General features: G+C 36.6%; 1 protein-coding gene across 19 annotated transcripts in view; it reads left to right on the top strand.

The window, feature by feature from the left end:
* Positions 1-13,883, top strand: part of GPHN (gephyrin) — a 494,826-nt gene extending 480,943 nt beyond the window's left edge. For all 19 annotated transcript variants that reach the window (XM_004612348.2, XM_055130244.1, XM_055130246.1 and 16 more), the window contains 3 exons: positions 4,002-4,105; positions 11,267-11,363; positions 12,879-13,883. In XM_004612348.2, the coding sequence (XP_004612405.1) occupies positions 4,002-4,105; positions 11,267-11,363; positions 12,879-13,012 (335 nt within the window). In that variant the 3' untranslated portion in view covers positions 13,013-13,883. The remainder of the gene's footprint in view (positions 1-4,001; positions 4,106-11,266; positions 11,364-12,878) is intronic.
* Positions 13,884-15,508: the final 1,625 nt, after the last annotated feature.

Below are 15,508 nucleotides of genomic sequence, written 5' to 3'. Positions count from 1 at the left end.
TTTCATTGTATAGTAATTTAGAATTTTTGCAGATCTAATTTAAATTTTCCATTTTTAAAGTTATCTTCCAATATGTATCAGAGTCTTATTCTCTCATCTTTGACACAGATTCCTTCAGAAAATAACTGACTTATTCCTTTTCTATGGGTTCCTAATATAGTTCTCTACTCTTGGTACCAATAAATATTTAAAAATAAATAGTAAGAATGTAAGAAGACAGAAATTTTTATAACATTTTAAAACTCCTTTGTATAACTATAGAAGAGATAAGATGTCTATATCTAGAAAATTTTGAGAGAAGTGAGTAGTCTTCACAATGTAATTACAGTATGGAACCTCTTGGACCTCTCAGAAGACCATTTCGTAAAGACTTGTGATTCTCTTCCTAGCTTCATTTTACCTAGAAGAGATTGTTAATTTTCTCTGCAAGGTATACTTGAACTAGAGCCCATCAGTGGTATAAAAATATATATAATGAAGTTTACTTAAAATACACAAATTATTTTTAGTATAACAAAGAATTTTATAGTGGGAATCTCTTTCACAATTGCTAAGGAAGTTGATATACCAAGGAAGTGACAATTAACCGGTTTTCAAATTGGTACTATTATTTGAAGTTTTCTGTGCTCAACCTGAGAGAACCAAAAGAGGGCAGCAGCAACACATGTTCAAATTGAAGAACTCAGCCCCTTTTATAAGAATTTTAAGGGTCAGCTTTTTTTCTGCTTTCCCGAGGGCCATGCATTTAAAGCCACTTCTAACCTTACTGAGTTTTAAATCGGTTTCAAAGTTATGATGCCAGGGCCAGCAACATGCTTCAGGAGTCCTGCATTCTATTCCCTGAGCAGTATAGTATGTTCCCCCAAGCAACATCATCACTGGAAGTAGACCTGAACACTATCAGGTATAGGCAAGAAAAAACAAGACAAGTAACAAAACAAAAGTTATGGGTATTTACTTACTCTTTTTTAAACTTGAATATTAATTGTAACACACTGGAAAAGACACATGAACATTAAGAAATGGTATCAGTGATCTCTTTTTTTGGTAATGGTTTTCTGATCCTTTTTTCTTTTTTTTTTTTTTAATTTTTTATTGTGGAAAGTTACAAAGTTACAAAGTTTTCAGGTTTAAATCTCAGTTATACAATGCTCGAATACCCATCCCTTCACCAGTGCTCATATTCCACCACCAAGAATCCCAGTATAGCTCCACCCCGCCCCCTCACACCCCAAGCCCCCCCACGCCCCTAGCCCCCCCACCCTAAGCCCCCCCCCGCCTGTGTAACTAATAAATTTCACTTTACTTTCACTTTGATTGCATACAATATTTCAACAAAACTCACTATTATTGTTTGGAGAGTCTCTCCCCTAAAGTCAGACCTGCTGAAAAGGAAGCATTAGATAATTTGTTTTCCATTGCTGAGGATGAAGAAGTATGAGGTCGAGTGACCACACTTAGCGGCCTCTCAGTTTTGGGTTTCTGTAATTTAGTATTTTAGTAACTAAGTCCAGAGAGATATCTGCCAGAAGTTGCATCGTTGCCAACTTGTACTTCTCTGATCCTTTTTTCTTAGAGCACATAATTTTTTGTAGATTAATTTTATGAAGGAGTAGTTACAGGAGCTCTGCAATTATTTTTGAACAGTAGCAAGGGAAAAGCAGTTGATTCCCATTAATAATCTAATATTCTGTTGGAAAGTCATTTTTTAATTGAAATAATAGTATCATTTTTATAATTAAAAAATATGTTCTTCACTACTTTTGTCTGTAGAAGAAAATTAAAGGTACAGTTTTGGCTAAACATATCATTGTCTTTTACTTTTATCTGCTACAATTAGCAACACAGAGTGAGACCAAGGCAACCAGAAATAGCCCATCCCTGCTCCAAGTTTATAGGTGCATATATTCACATACAACTATAAAAAGTATTAATAAAGTGAAACTGGGTATTAAAAATTATTTAGTTCAAATGTTTAATTTTGTAGGTGAGTAAAGGTTTAGAACTCACCAGGTTCACAAGCTTGCTTATTTAGCAGGCCCACACAAGAAATTAAATCTGGGCTGGAGCAATAGCACAGCAGGTAGGGTGTTTGCCTTGCACGCAGCCTACCCAGGTTCAAATCCCAGCATCCCATATGGTCCCCTGAGCAACGCCAGGAGTAATTTCTGAGTGCAGAGCCAGGAGTAACCCCTGTGCATCGCCGGGTGTGACCCAAAAAGCAAAAAAAAAAAGAAATTAAATCTGTCATTCTTTGCCCAGTGGTTTTTTTCATAAAGTGTATAACACATTCAGATTTCATCTTGGAGAAATGTAACTAATTTCCAATTTTTTTCTTATATCTTTAAAAAAAAACTTGGTATTTTTTATAAGCTACCATAACAAAATGTCACTGACTATATGACTAGTTCATAACATCAAAAAGTTAATTTTCTCACAGTCCTAGGGGTTGGAAATATAAGATCAAGATGCTAGCCTGTGCCAGAGGGATAGTATAACAGGTAAGGCTCTTGCCTTGCACAGAACCTACCTCAATTTGATCCCAGGAGTGTTCTCTGAGCACTAACCAGAAATAATCCCTGAGCATAGTCCAAAAATATAAAACAAAGACACAGCCAAACTGGTTTCTTTTGAGTTCTTCCTGGCTTGTAGATAAGTGGCCAGCTTCTCACTGTGGTCTTGGTAAGGTCTTTTTTCTGTGTTTATAAACTCCCAATATTTGTTCTTTTTTGAAGGATACCATTTCTGTTTGATTAGAATGTCACTGTTATTAACTCATTAGCACTGTCACACTGTCGTCCCTTTGTTCATCGATTTGCTCGAGCGGGCACCAGTAATGCCTCCATTGTGTTACTTGTTGTTACTGTTTTTGGCATATCGAATAAGCCACGGGTAGCTTGCAAGGCTCTGCCGTGCGGGCGGGATATGCTTGGTAGCTTGCCAGGATCTCAGAGAGGGTTGGAAAAATCGAACCGGGATAGCAAACGCCCTACCCGCCATGCTGTCACTCCAGTTAACTCATATAACCTTAATTACTTCCTAAAGACCCTATTTTCAATTACAGGCTCATTGGGAGGGGGTAAATATTCAACATAGAAATGTGAAGGGACACATTTGGTTCATAATATTATTAATCATTTTTTTAATTGAATCTCTGTGAGATACAGTTACAAAGCTTTCGTGATCGGGTTTCAGTCATACAAAATTCCAGTATCCATCCATCCACCAGTGTACATTTCCCATCACCAGTATCCTCCTTAAGTCTCCTTATTGTTCCTGCCACCCATCCCCCTCCAAGCCCCTGCCTCTATGACTGGCACTTTTCTTCTCTCTCTCTCTCTCTCTCTCTCTCTCTCTCTCTCTCTCTCTCTCTCTCTCTCTCTCTCTCTCTCTCCCTCTCTCCCCCTCTCTCCCCCTCTCTCCCCCTCTCTCCTCCTCTCCCCCCTCTCTCCCCCTCTCCCCACCTCTCTTTCTCTCTCTCTCTCTCTCTCTCTCTCTCTCTCTCTCTCTGTCATATTATGGTTGCAATACCAAAACTGAGAGGACATTGATCTTTACATTGATCTTTAAGTCCTTCTAATTTAAATAAATATATGGGTAGGGGGCATGATGAGTGAATTTATTTTGCTTATTTTATTATCCAATTTTTGTAGTCATTTTGTATTGCTTGGGGGGAAAAAAACAACATGTGGTAACTGCTTTAATACTAACCAAGATTATTAGTAACTGTTTAAGCATGGTCCTCTAAAAAGTAGAAGTAAGTGGAATTAAACAGGCAGCAGAAGTTCCTATGTTTCACGGGTAGACCTAAATATTTACACAGTGTGACATTTGAATGACTGTACTTAATTTGTGCAACCTTTGGTGTTCACGGTGATTCAAAAGAGGAAAACTAGTTATTAGTCATTCCTGTCTCTGTGATACCTGAAAATATAGACAGACATAAGGATTTTGAAAAATTTTTGTGTATGTGCTATAAATTTCTGTTGGTTGACTTTCAGGGAATCCTGTATCAGCTGTGGTCACCTGCAATCTCTTTGTTGTGCCTGCACTGAGAAAGATGCAGGGCATCTTGGATCCTCGGCCAACCATCATCAAAGCCAGGGTAATGTTTTCCAGTGTTCAGCAACCAAAGCTAAAGCCAAAATTGTGAATGGATGTTATTTCCTAATGGTCCCAAACAACTTCTAGAATGTTATACATTAATTTTGAGGGAAGAGCAATTATATTTACTTCCAGTGGAGGAAAAGGGGGCCCTTTACTTTCTTCATTTTCTCTGTGATTTTCAAAGTAACTAATTTTTTTCCAGCTTTTTTCCAGCTGAAAATCCATAGGGGCATGCATATGTAATGACAGATGGTCAGTAGATTATAAGTGGTGCCACCTGAACATTGATTGCCACTATACCTGCTCTGTGGGTGGGAGGACAAGAATTCCTTTCCCCTATGTAGACTCCCAGAGGGCAGCAAAAGTTTATCTATTCACTTTCTAGGTGACCTCACTCATAATTTTTGAAAGTTCAGAAAAAGGCAAGGAGCCAAAGAGAGTGCAGGTGCAGGGTTTAAGATGTTTGCCTTGGGGCTGGAGCAGTAGCACAGCTGGTAGGGCATTTGCCTTGCACACAGCCAACCTGAGTTTGATTCCCAGCATCCCATATGGTCCCCTGAGCACCACCAGGAGTAATTCCTGAGTACAGAGCCAGGAGTAATCCTTGAGCATCCCCAGCTGTGACCCAAAAAGAAAAAAAAAATGTTTGCCTTGCACACAGCTGGCCCTGGTTACATTCTAGCACAACATGTGGTCTCCCAAGCCACTCTAGAAGTGATCAGTGATCCCTGAGCACAGAACCAGGAGTAAACCCTGAGCGTATCTGTGTTTGGCCCAATCTTCCCCTTGCCAAAAGTGTTAAGAATAAGACAAAGACTCAGTGGATCAGAAACAGGTAACTTTATGTGATATTATTTGTTTCATGGTATGAAGGCTGTCTTCTCACATGTTTTCTATATCATAGAAAAAGTTAACTATAGGTACTATGTTTTCAAGTGACTCCAGAATTGACTGATTAGGCATAACAGAAATTTGATATCTATCTGAGAGTTCCTCTCTTCCTCTTCCCCTCTGTCCCTAACAGTCACCATTTTGTTCTCTGCTGTTGTAAGTTTAACTGTTTTATGTACTTGACATAAGGACAGTTATTTGTCCTTCTGAGGCTAGATAGATCACTTAACAATGTACTCTGGCTTTATTCAAGTTGTCACAATGTAAATTTTTAATTAAATTTCTTTTTAAGCTGAATAATATTTCAGTATATGTATATTCCACATTTTCCTTATCCATTTATCTTTTAATGGACATCTGGGTTATTTCCATGGGAAGACCATGCAGTGCTGGGGATCAAAGCCGGACTTCCCACATGCAGTACATGTTCCAGCCCTTAGAGATATCTTTGTTGGGGGATGTGTCTCAGTAGTAGAGCATTTGCCTTGCCTGTTCAATGCCCTGGATTCAATCCTCAGCACACCACAAAAAAAAAAAATTCTCTCCTGATTATTAAAAGAATAATAATAGACATGCTAAAAGAACAGACATATGTCCAAAGGAGGATTACTGAATTATGATGGTCTTATTTTAATTTGAGGAGCTTCCATAATGTCTCTATCAGTCTGCAGTTCCACCAATAGTGTAAACAAGTTCCAGTTTCTCTACAACCTTACCAGTATTTCTTATTTTGTATTTTTTACATAATAGCTAACATGTATGCGGTGATGTTCATTGTGGTTTTGATCTGAATTTTCCTGATAGCTGGTGACCATGTCTTATTTGGAGAAATGTTTAGGCCATTTGCTTACTTTTCAGAAAATTTGTTTTTCACTATTTGTTTTTCACTATTTACTTGTGAGAGCCTTTTGATTTATGAGTTCAAGTGAATTATGAGATATGAAGTCCTATCTTTTGGATTTTAAACTGTTATGAGGAAGATTGAAAATATTTTCTTCCAGTCCATAGGTTGCCTTTTGACTCTGCTGATTGTTTTGTTGCTTTGCAGTAATACTTTTAGAAGTATGATATATTCTTACTTTTATTTTTTTTATTATGTTACCTGTGCTTTTGATGTAAGAAAGCATTGCCAATGTCAAGAACCTTTTTCTTTATGCTTTATTCTATGAGTTTAGAGTTTCAGGTTTTACATTTAAGTCTTTAATTAAATTTTATTTGGTTTTCTATATATAATGTAATGTAGGCATTCAGTTTTATTCTTTTGCTTGTATTTAGCATGTTTCCCCTAAATGCAAATCCACACTTTTCAAGAGCTCTGAAATAAATTAAAATATTAGCTACAACTAGTTATAATCAGTCAAAGAAAGAACATAAAACATAGAAGAGAAGAAAGAAATATAAATATTATTCTGATGATATATAGAATAAAATTTTCATGAAAAATATAGGTGTCAAATTTTTTTTTTTTTTTTTTGCTTTTTGGGTCACACCCGGCAATGCACAGGGGTTACTCCTGGCTTTGCACTCATGAATTACTCCTGGCGGTACTCAGGGGACCATATGGGATGCTGGGAATAGAACCTGGGTTGGCCATGTGCAAGACAAATGCCCTACCCACTGTGCTATTGCTCCAGCCCCTAGGTATCAAATATTTTTAACATTGACTTAAATATTGAGATAGTTGTAGACCAGTATATAAAAAATAGTTTTTTATTAAATTTTACTAAATTTTTATTAAATTTTAGTAAAAGTTTAAATATTTCTGTAAACAAAATTTTATGGGAGTTTCTCAATAATGACAGTGGTGGTCTTACCTTAAATTAAATGAAAAAATGAAGAGAATCACCAGAAAAAAGCATACTGGTCAAGTGGGATCAGTCACAAATTTAGACATATAAACCAATAATACTAAATTTGCTCATTCTCAAAGTTAGGGAATAAGAAAAATTCACAGTTAAAAGAGAAAAAAGAAGATTTCTCTTTAACTTTTAGATGCTCTAATGATTCTTATTTCAGTTTTAACATCTTCCATCTCTAAAAAGAACAGTGGGCTGACAACAGTAGTGAGGTAGTGCTCTGAAATTGAATCATAGTACATTTCTCACTCCCATCAACTCACAGGTTTGAGCATTGGTGTAAGAATATGTAGCACTCCTTTCTCCTAAACTATCACTAGAACCATCTGAATGAATTGACAATATGCTTACCAATCTGGGGAAATGACATAGAGTGTTAAATCCTGGTGTTAGTAACTCACACTGTTAGACTCTCACTAGTACACTATCTAGCTAATGTCACATGAATTTGAAAAGTTAGTACCAAAAGAATCATCCTTTGATGCCAACTATTCTGAAGAGTATCAATTAAAAATAAACACTTTGCTTTGTGCTTTGTTCTTTTATGATTGAAGTTGGAAAAACTGATCTTCAGGAGCTGAAGAGACAGCAGGTGAGGCATATGCCTCACAAGGTCATTATCCCTAGAACTTCATATGGTCTCCAAACCCAGCCAGAAATGATCCCTGAACACAGAGCCAGGAGTAATCTCTGAGCATATCCATGTATGGACCAAAAACCAAACAACAAAACAAAAATACTGATCTTTAGTACATAATGAGAAGTACAATTTTTGCAATTCATGAAATTGAAGAACTGATGTAATTTTTCCATAAAATGTTATCCTATCTTACATCTCAATATTTTTTGTAAGCACCTTAAACAGCACTATTCTTGGCACAGCTGTATAAAGCAGCACTGTTTTTTTGTAGAACCCTACCTGAGATAACTCCTGTAAGAATCAGCTCATTTCAAGCAGTGATTCAGAGAAGGGAATTGCCTTCTTCTTCCATGAATTAAGGTCAACTTGTCCTAGGAGAGAGAGCTTTGAGACATTACTAAGCTATTATAATTTGTCCACCTTCAATCCTCTCTTGGGCCTTGCTGTCCTGCATTCTGTAGGAACTTGATGGATTTTTTCTGGCTGATGCCATGAACAGTATAATGAAAGGAATTCAACAAAATAGTTATATTTGAAAACTGTTAAGATGTTTACAACTACAAAGAGAATTGTTTACTGTGGTAGTATCTATCCTTGATCACCAAAAGACTATTTCTTTATATAAGACTTATGATTTGTTAACAATAGATTTAAATCATAGAACTGTTTGTCATAAGAAACTTAAATCATAATAACATCAAGAAGTGAAATATAAAATAGGATTATAGGAACTTTGAAAAATGAATTTGAAACCAATCCATACAAGTATATACAGTACATGTTAAAATTTATGGGGTACATTTAAAATTATATTGTAAACTTATCAGAAATCAGAGTGATAGTATAATAGCTAAGGAAATTAATTACCTTACACAAATCAAATCCAAGTTTAGTCCGTCTGATTCCAGAGATCCCATTTGATCTCTCATTCACTGTTAAGAGTGATCTCTGAGCACAGAGACTGGAGTAATCCTTGAGTACTGACAGGTATAGCCCAAAAATCAAAATAAGTTTACACGGTAAATTTTAGGAAAATTAGGATCACTAGTACATCAATCAATAAGTACCTCAAACATCTATAGTACTTACCAAGTGACTTAATACAAAGGTCCACTGGAATGCTCCTTAGCCACTGGAATGTCTTATTTCCAGATATATTGAACTACTTTGGTGGGCTATAGTCTGAATTATATGTTCAAGGAATACCTCTTTGGCCTCTTCTACCAAAACATTACCACTTTGACTTACCAGATTTCAGCATGAATTTAATGAGACAGATTTTTAAAAATAGCTCCAGGTTGATTGATTGATCAGCCTGTATTATGTTTATAAATTCAAGTTGCTAGTTATAAAAGATCTTATCTTTGTTAGAAAGATGTAGAAGATGCCATTCTGTAGCAAAGACTAATTGAAAGGAATTCATTTAATACCAGTGATAGACTAGACCAAAATGGTTTAATTTTCCAAACAGCCTATTTTTCTTCACTGTAACATATTGCAACACTAGGGGAATATTCAGAAAAGAAACAAAAAGTCTCTATACATTTTTTTTTTTTTTTTTGCTTTTTTTTGGGTCACACCTGGCGATGTACAAGGGTCACTCCTGGCTCTGCACTCAGGAATTACCCCTGGCGGTGCTCAGGGGACCATATGGGATGCTGGGAATCGAACCCGGGTCGGCCGCGTGCAAGGCAAACGCCCTACCCGCTGTGCTATCACTCCAGCCCCTCTATACATTTTTTATTTAAGCTATATTTTTAACAGTGGCTAAATAGTGCCTCAGTAAATATTTTCTGGAGGAATAAAAGTGGGGACAGAGGGATAGATTGATGAATACTCAGAAGAATGAGTATTGAGGTTATTTGTTTAGGTCTGCTTTTTTGTTTAATGATAAAAATTTATTTTGATTTCTCAATTCCTAGACCAGAGGCATCTATTCATTCTCAAAACTCATAAAATTAGACTTGAAGAGTAAAATTTGTGTCTTTTTGTAATGGATCACCATGAGCTACGCAGTTACAAAGTTGTTCATGATTGAGTTTCAGTCTTACAATGATCTAACACCCATCCCTTCACCAGTGTACATTTTTCCCACCACCAACGTCTCCAGTTGCCCTCCTGCCCCCCACCCCCAACATGCTTCTATGACAGACACTCTCTCTCTCCCTCCCTCCCTCCATCTCTCCCTCTCTTTTTCCTTCCCTCCCTCTCCTTTTTTTTCCTTTTCTCCATTTATGCACTTAGGCTTTCAGAACTGTTACTGAAAGGGTATCTTACATATCCTTTCAATACCCAGTTCCCTCTGTGGCAAGCTTCTTTCCATAGACCAGTCCTCCTGGTCCTCATTTTTATTGTCTTTGTGTAATAGTCTCATATTGTTTTTTTCATATTCCACAAATGAGTGCAGTTATTCTGTCTGTCCTCCCTCGATTCATTTCACTCAGCATGATCATCTCCTTGTCCATCCATGTATAAGCAAATTTCATGATTTTATTTTTTTGTAATGGCTATGCAGTATTCTATTGTTTAGTACCATAGTTTCTTTATCCACTAATCTGTTTTCCGGTACTTGGATTATTTCTAGATCTAGAAATTGTGAATAGAGCTGAAACAAACATAGAAATGCAGACAGATAACTTTTCTGCATTGTGTTTAGAGCTCCTAGGATATTTTCCGAAGAGTGGTATTACTGGGTCATATGAAATTTCAGTTTCTAGTTTTTTCAGGAATGTCCATGTTGTTTTCCAAAAAGACTGGACCTAGTCAGCATTTCCACCAGAAGTGAATGAGAGTCCCATTCTCCCCATATCTATACCAGTACTGATACTTTTTTGATGTTTGCTGTTTATGAGGTGTGAGATGATATCTCACTGTTTTGATTTGCATCTTCCTGATGATAGGACATTCACGTAGAACATTTTTTTATGTGCTTTTTGACCAGTTGTATTTCTTCTTTGAGGAAATTTCTGTTCATCTCTTCTCCCCATTTTTTGATGGGGTTAGATGTGGGTTTTGGGGGGTGTTTTTTGGTTTTTTGTTTGTTTGTTTGGTAAAGTTCTACCAGTGCCTTGTATTTCTTAGATATATATCAGATGAGTGTTGAGTAAATAATTTTTCCCATTCCATGGGCTGTCTTTGTATCCTGGTTGTCATTTCCTTTGAGGTACAGAGCTTCTTAGTTTATGTCCCATTTGTTTATTTTTGCTTCCACCTGCTTGCTCAGTGATGTTTCATCCTTGAAGATGCCTTTAGCATCAATGTCATGGAGAGTTCATTTATTTATTTTTTACATGTAACTTACCGGTTTTCTCACCAACAGTTGTTGAAAAGACTTTCCTTGCTCCACTTCATAGAAAACTTATATTTTTAAACTTCCCTTCTATCCCTTCCCTACTATGAGTGCCAACTAATTAGTTGCCTTTTTTTTTCTTTTTGGGTCACACCCGGCGATGCACAGGGGTCACTCCTGGCTCATGCACTCAGGAATCACCCCTGGCGGTGCTCAGGGGACCATATGGGATGCTGGGATTCGAACCCGGTTCGGCCGCGTGCAAGGCAAACGCCCTACCCGCTGTGCTATCGCTCCAGCCCCATAGTTGCCTTTTTTTCATCAGAGCAATACAACCACTAACTTTCTATCATAACAGTAAAAACAGCAGAATGCTAAGATCTTTTGTATGTTCATTATATTCTTTGCACAACCTCCCTATTCTAATTTCAAGAAGTGTTTAGGTAATTGAGTTTGTTTTTCTTTCTTTTTTTACCCCTGTAGTTATCATGTGATGTAAAACTGGATCCTCGTCCAGAATACCATCGGTGTATATTGACTTGGCATCACCAAGAACCACTACCTTGGGCACAAAGTACAGGTTAGTCATTCACTCCTGCAGGTATTGTAATGCATCCAAAAACATACACACATACATATAGATCTTCCTTTTAGTAATTCTGTAATTTTCCAATTTGAAAGATTTAATGAGTTATATTATTGTTAAATAGTACAGCATAAAACATAACAAGAATTTAAAAATTAAGAGGGACCAGAGAGATAGTAAAGGGGATAAAGTGTTTTGCCTTACATGCAGGTGATCCCAATTTGATTCTCAACACTTACATGTGGTTCCCTGGGCACCACCAGTAGTCACTCCTGACCACAAATCCAAGCATATTACTCTAAGTATGGACAAACTGCCTAAAAAATGAAAATAAAGATGTAAAGTTTAATTTTTCCATGCAGATCTGTTTTCTAGACGAACATTTGAAACACAAATCTAGAATGACAGATTTTTGTTTGTTTGTTTCTTGTTTTTGGTGTGGTGCTAAGTGTGGAGCTCAGGACCGCAGCATGCAAAGCATGCACTGTCATTGAACCACATCCCTAGCCCCAAGACAGAAGACTTTTATTGGTGTATTCAACTTATAAATTCTGGACAGAAACTTTATCTTGCAGTAATGAGAGCACATGGCTTATGCCACCCTGAGTGTGAAATGAAAGCCCAATTATAGACTGATTCTCAGTAGCCTTTGTTAAACCTTAAATTTTAAACATTGAACTTTTTTTCCTCTCTCTTCTTTTTTTTTGTGGGGGGCAGTGTTTGGACTACACCTGGTGATGCTCAGGAGTTACTCCTAGCTCTGCACTCAGAAACCATTTCTGACAGGGCTCAGGGCACCATGTAGTTTATATGGGATGCCAGGGTCAAACCTAGGTCAGGTCGGTCGGCCCAACCCACTATACTATTGCTCTGGCAACTAAACATTAAACTTTTATTCCCAACTTCCACAGTTATGTTATGCCTAACTTTTGATAAGACTCCAGAAAAATCATGTAACCCTCTAAACAAAGGTCTTACCAAATGAAAATGTCACCTACACCATGACTGAGTACATGAGCTTTACCATCTGAGATTAGAACTCAGATTAACCACCAACTAGGACCCTGGGGAAGTTAACCAAACCTCTTTAAACTCCTCTGAGAATTAAACAATTCTCAGAGGAGTTTAAAGAGGTGCCTACCGCTTTTTTATGTCTGATATATTTAGTAAATACTAAAGAAAGTATTGCTATTGCTATGTATAAGTAATTATTTCATCATTTTAAAAGCCATACGTTTCAGATACATATAACATTTCATAAAACATTTCATTAAAAATTGAGAAATTCTGTGGCACTTTGAATAATGCTAAAAATGTCTGATTTTGTTATTTGAAGTGCAATTTATAATGTCTCTTTTTAAAGTTTACTGAGAAGGTAGTAGGATACAGTGGTGTGGCTGCTATAAAAGGTAGTAGGAAATTTGATCACTTCTCTTTTTGAAGAACTACAAGGATTCCAAGTACATAGTATACCTGTTCTGGTGCTGTAATGAGAGTATTCTTTCCTAGGCAATCAGATGAGCAGCCGTCTGATGAGCATGCGCAGCGCCAACGGATTATTGATGCTACCTCCAAAGACAGAACAGTATGTGGAGCTTCACAAAGGCGAGGTGGTGGACGTCATGGTCATTGGCCGGCTATGATGGTTACAGTGGGAGAAAGCTTTGATGCATGTCCACATATCATTGACTGTATCCTGTAATATGCAACGGCACAGCTAGTTTTTCTGATTTGGATAAAAGTTGATCTGTATAGTCAACATCTTGAACTATATTTCAAAAGAATTTAAATACCTTTTAAATAAAAGAAAACACCTAAAAATAAATTTAACAGACAACTCTATTCTGATTATATCAAAGCAAATTTTTCCTTTCTCGCAAATTGCTTTGTGTGTTCAATGCTAGGTCTGATAGCGATAGCTTTTAGTAGACAGCAGTAGGTGCCTGCAGAACTTGTGTTTTTCTCATCTTTAAAATACGCGACTACTTATGCTCTTAAATCAAGGCTGTCTGCTTATTTATACTAGTGTAGGCAACACTTGGATTTCCCTTCTTAGTATGCTTCATAACCGCTTTACAGAGAGCTTTTGCTTGTTCTTTATCATGTATCTCGTGTTTATGTGCACAGTGCCAAAAGAAGAGTGACTGGGTGGAGACTCTACCCTACCTCCAGGAGAACCACCCCTGCAGAGTGTCCAGGGAGGTTTCTCACCCAGAAGCCTAATGGCACAGAACTCCTGGGCAGTAACTGGATACCTTTTATTCAAACAAACTGGGGAGGGGGAAATGCTTCCTTAAGTGCTGACAGCCTTTTTAACCAATACATTTAAAATTGTACAGAAAAAAAAAATAAAATCAAAGACTGATCTTGTACAGATATTAGTGTTACCAGCATTCATGTGGAATTCAAAAGCAAAGAAAAAATAATGTTAAACAACTCTGTACCATAACATTTTCTGTAATGATACTAAAACTTAATGAATAAAAAAAAATCCTTGATCATTATTTAAAAACCATTGTGTTGGACTTGTTATTTTAAAAGAAAAAGATTGTCATTCTAATGAGGCATACTTAGATAAAAGAATAGTTTACTCACAAGGGTAAGTAGTATAAGGAAGATTTTAAATGTGGTTTAATACGTTATACTGTAGCATTGTAAAAATAGAGCTTAGAAAATTAAAGGGAATCTGCTGTTATTCTGTTGTTTGTACTTATAGCTAGAGAATCACAAATTTAGAGGAAAGATGCTTGATAATGGTAGTGGAAGAACTAAATTCTTATTTTAGATACCATAAAAATTCAAGCAATTATGATTACTTAGAGTGGAAGAGTAGATAAGTAATGAACCAGTAAATTGCAGGTGAGTATCTGGGTTTTCTTTTATCATACACAAAAGAAAGATTTTTTTAAGTGTACTGACCATAGAAATATAACAAATACTTCATCCACAGTGGTTCCTTCAGTAAAAATTTAGGGGCTCTTTTAAAAAGTTGTGGCAACAGAGAACATTAAGTATATAGAGAACTATTCATAGTAAAACAGAAAACAAAAATTAACCGAGTAAATATGGTGCTAAATAATGGTGATGAATAAAGCTAAGTAGAAAACAGGGGCCGGAGCGATAGCACAGCGGGTAGGGCGTTTGCCTTGCACGCGGCCGACCCGGGTTCGATCCCCGGCATCCCATATGGTCCCCCAAGCACCGCCAGGAGTAGTTCCTGAGTGCAAAGCCAGGAGTAACCCCTGAGCATCGCTGGGTGTGACCCAAAAAGCAAAAAAAAAAAATAAAAATAAAAATAAAGCTAAGTAGAAAACAATAAATATTTAATTGGTATTTGATATATCAAGTTAAAAATAAGATGTTCTATATTTTAAATTTGTTATATTTGCAATTAAAGACGATGAATTTAGTTAACTAAGGTAAATTAGAGATTATACAAAGAATTCTTTACCTAAATGCATACAAGACATATTTATTAATTATTTACTGTGTGCTTGGATACAGGTACATCGTGCTACTTTTTGCAAAGATGAGTAGGAACAGTACCAGACGAAATACTCCATCAAGGGAGATTACAAAAACATGAGCAAGTAACCATAATATTTTACTTTGTTTGTTATTAAAATAAATGATAGAGTACATATATGTAATAAGTGCTATAATTCAGATTTAGAGAATTGTATGAGAACCTTCTCTAAGGTAAGATTTCAAGAAATAAGATACCATTGCAGGGGCTGGAGCGATAGCACAGCAGGTAGGGAAACCGACCCAGGTTCGATTCCCAGCATCCCATATGGTCCTCTGAGCACCGCCAGGAGTTAATTTCTGAGTGCATGAGCCAGGAGTAACCCCTGTGCATTGCCAGGTGTGACACCCACAAAAAAAGTAAAAAAAAAAAAAAAAAAGATACCATTGCAGTGTATCTTAAAGAAAGGTTGGGAATTTTTAAATGATACAGGAAAAGGGTATTCCAGTAACAGGATCATGAATCCTTAACATTTATTATTTTTATTATAGAAGGTGAAATTCACAAGGGTAAGGATTTTTTTATTTTTCTTGTCCTCTAATATTTTCCCCAAGTACTTTGAAGAGTGTTTAGCATGTGTATGTATACTTAAGTATCAGAAAGTATTTGTTCA

The sequence above is a fragment of the Sorex araneus genome, chromosome 3, assembly GCF_027595985.1.
Source record: "Sorex araneus isolate mSorAra2 chromosome 3, mSorAra2.pri, whole genome shotgun sequence".
NCBI lineage: Eukaryota > Metazoa > Chordata > Mammalia > Eulipotyphla > Soricidae > Sorex > Sorex araneus.
The sequence above is the reverse complement of the archived record's forward strand: the minus strand, read 5'-3'. Positions and strand labels throughout refer to the sequence as shown.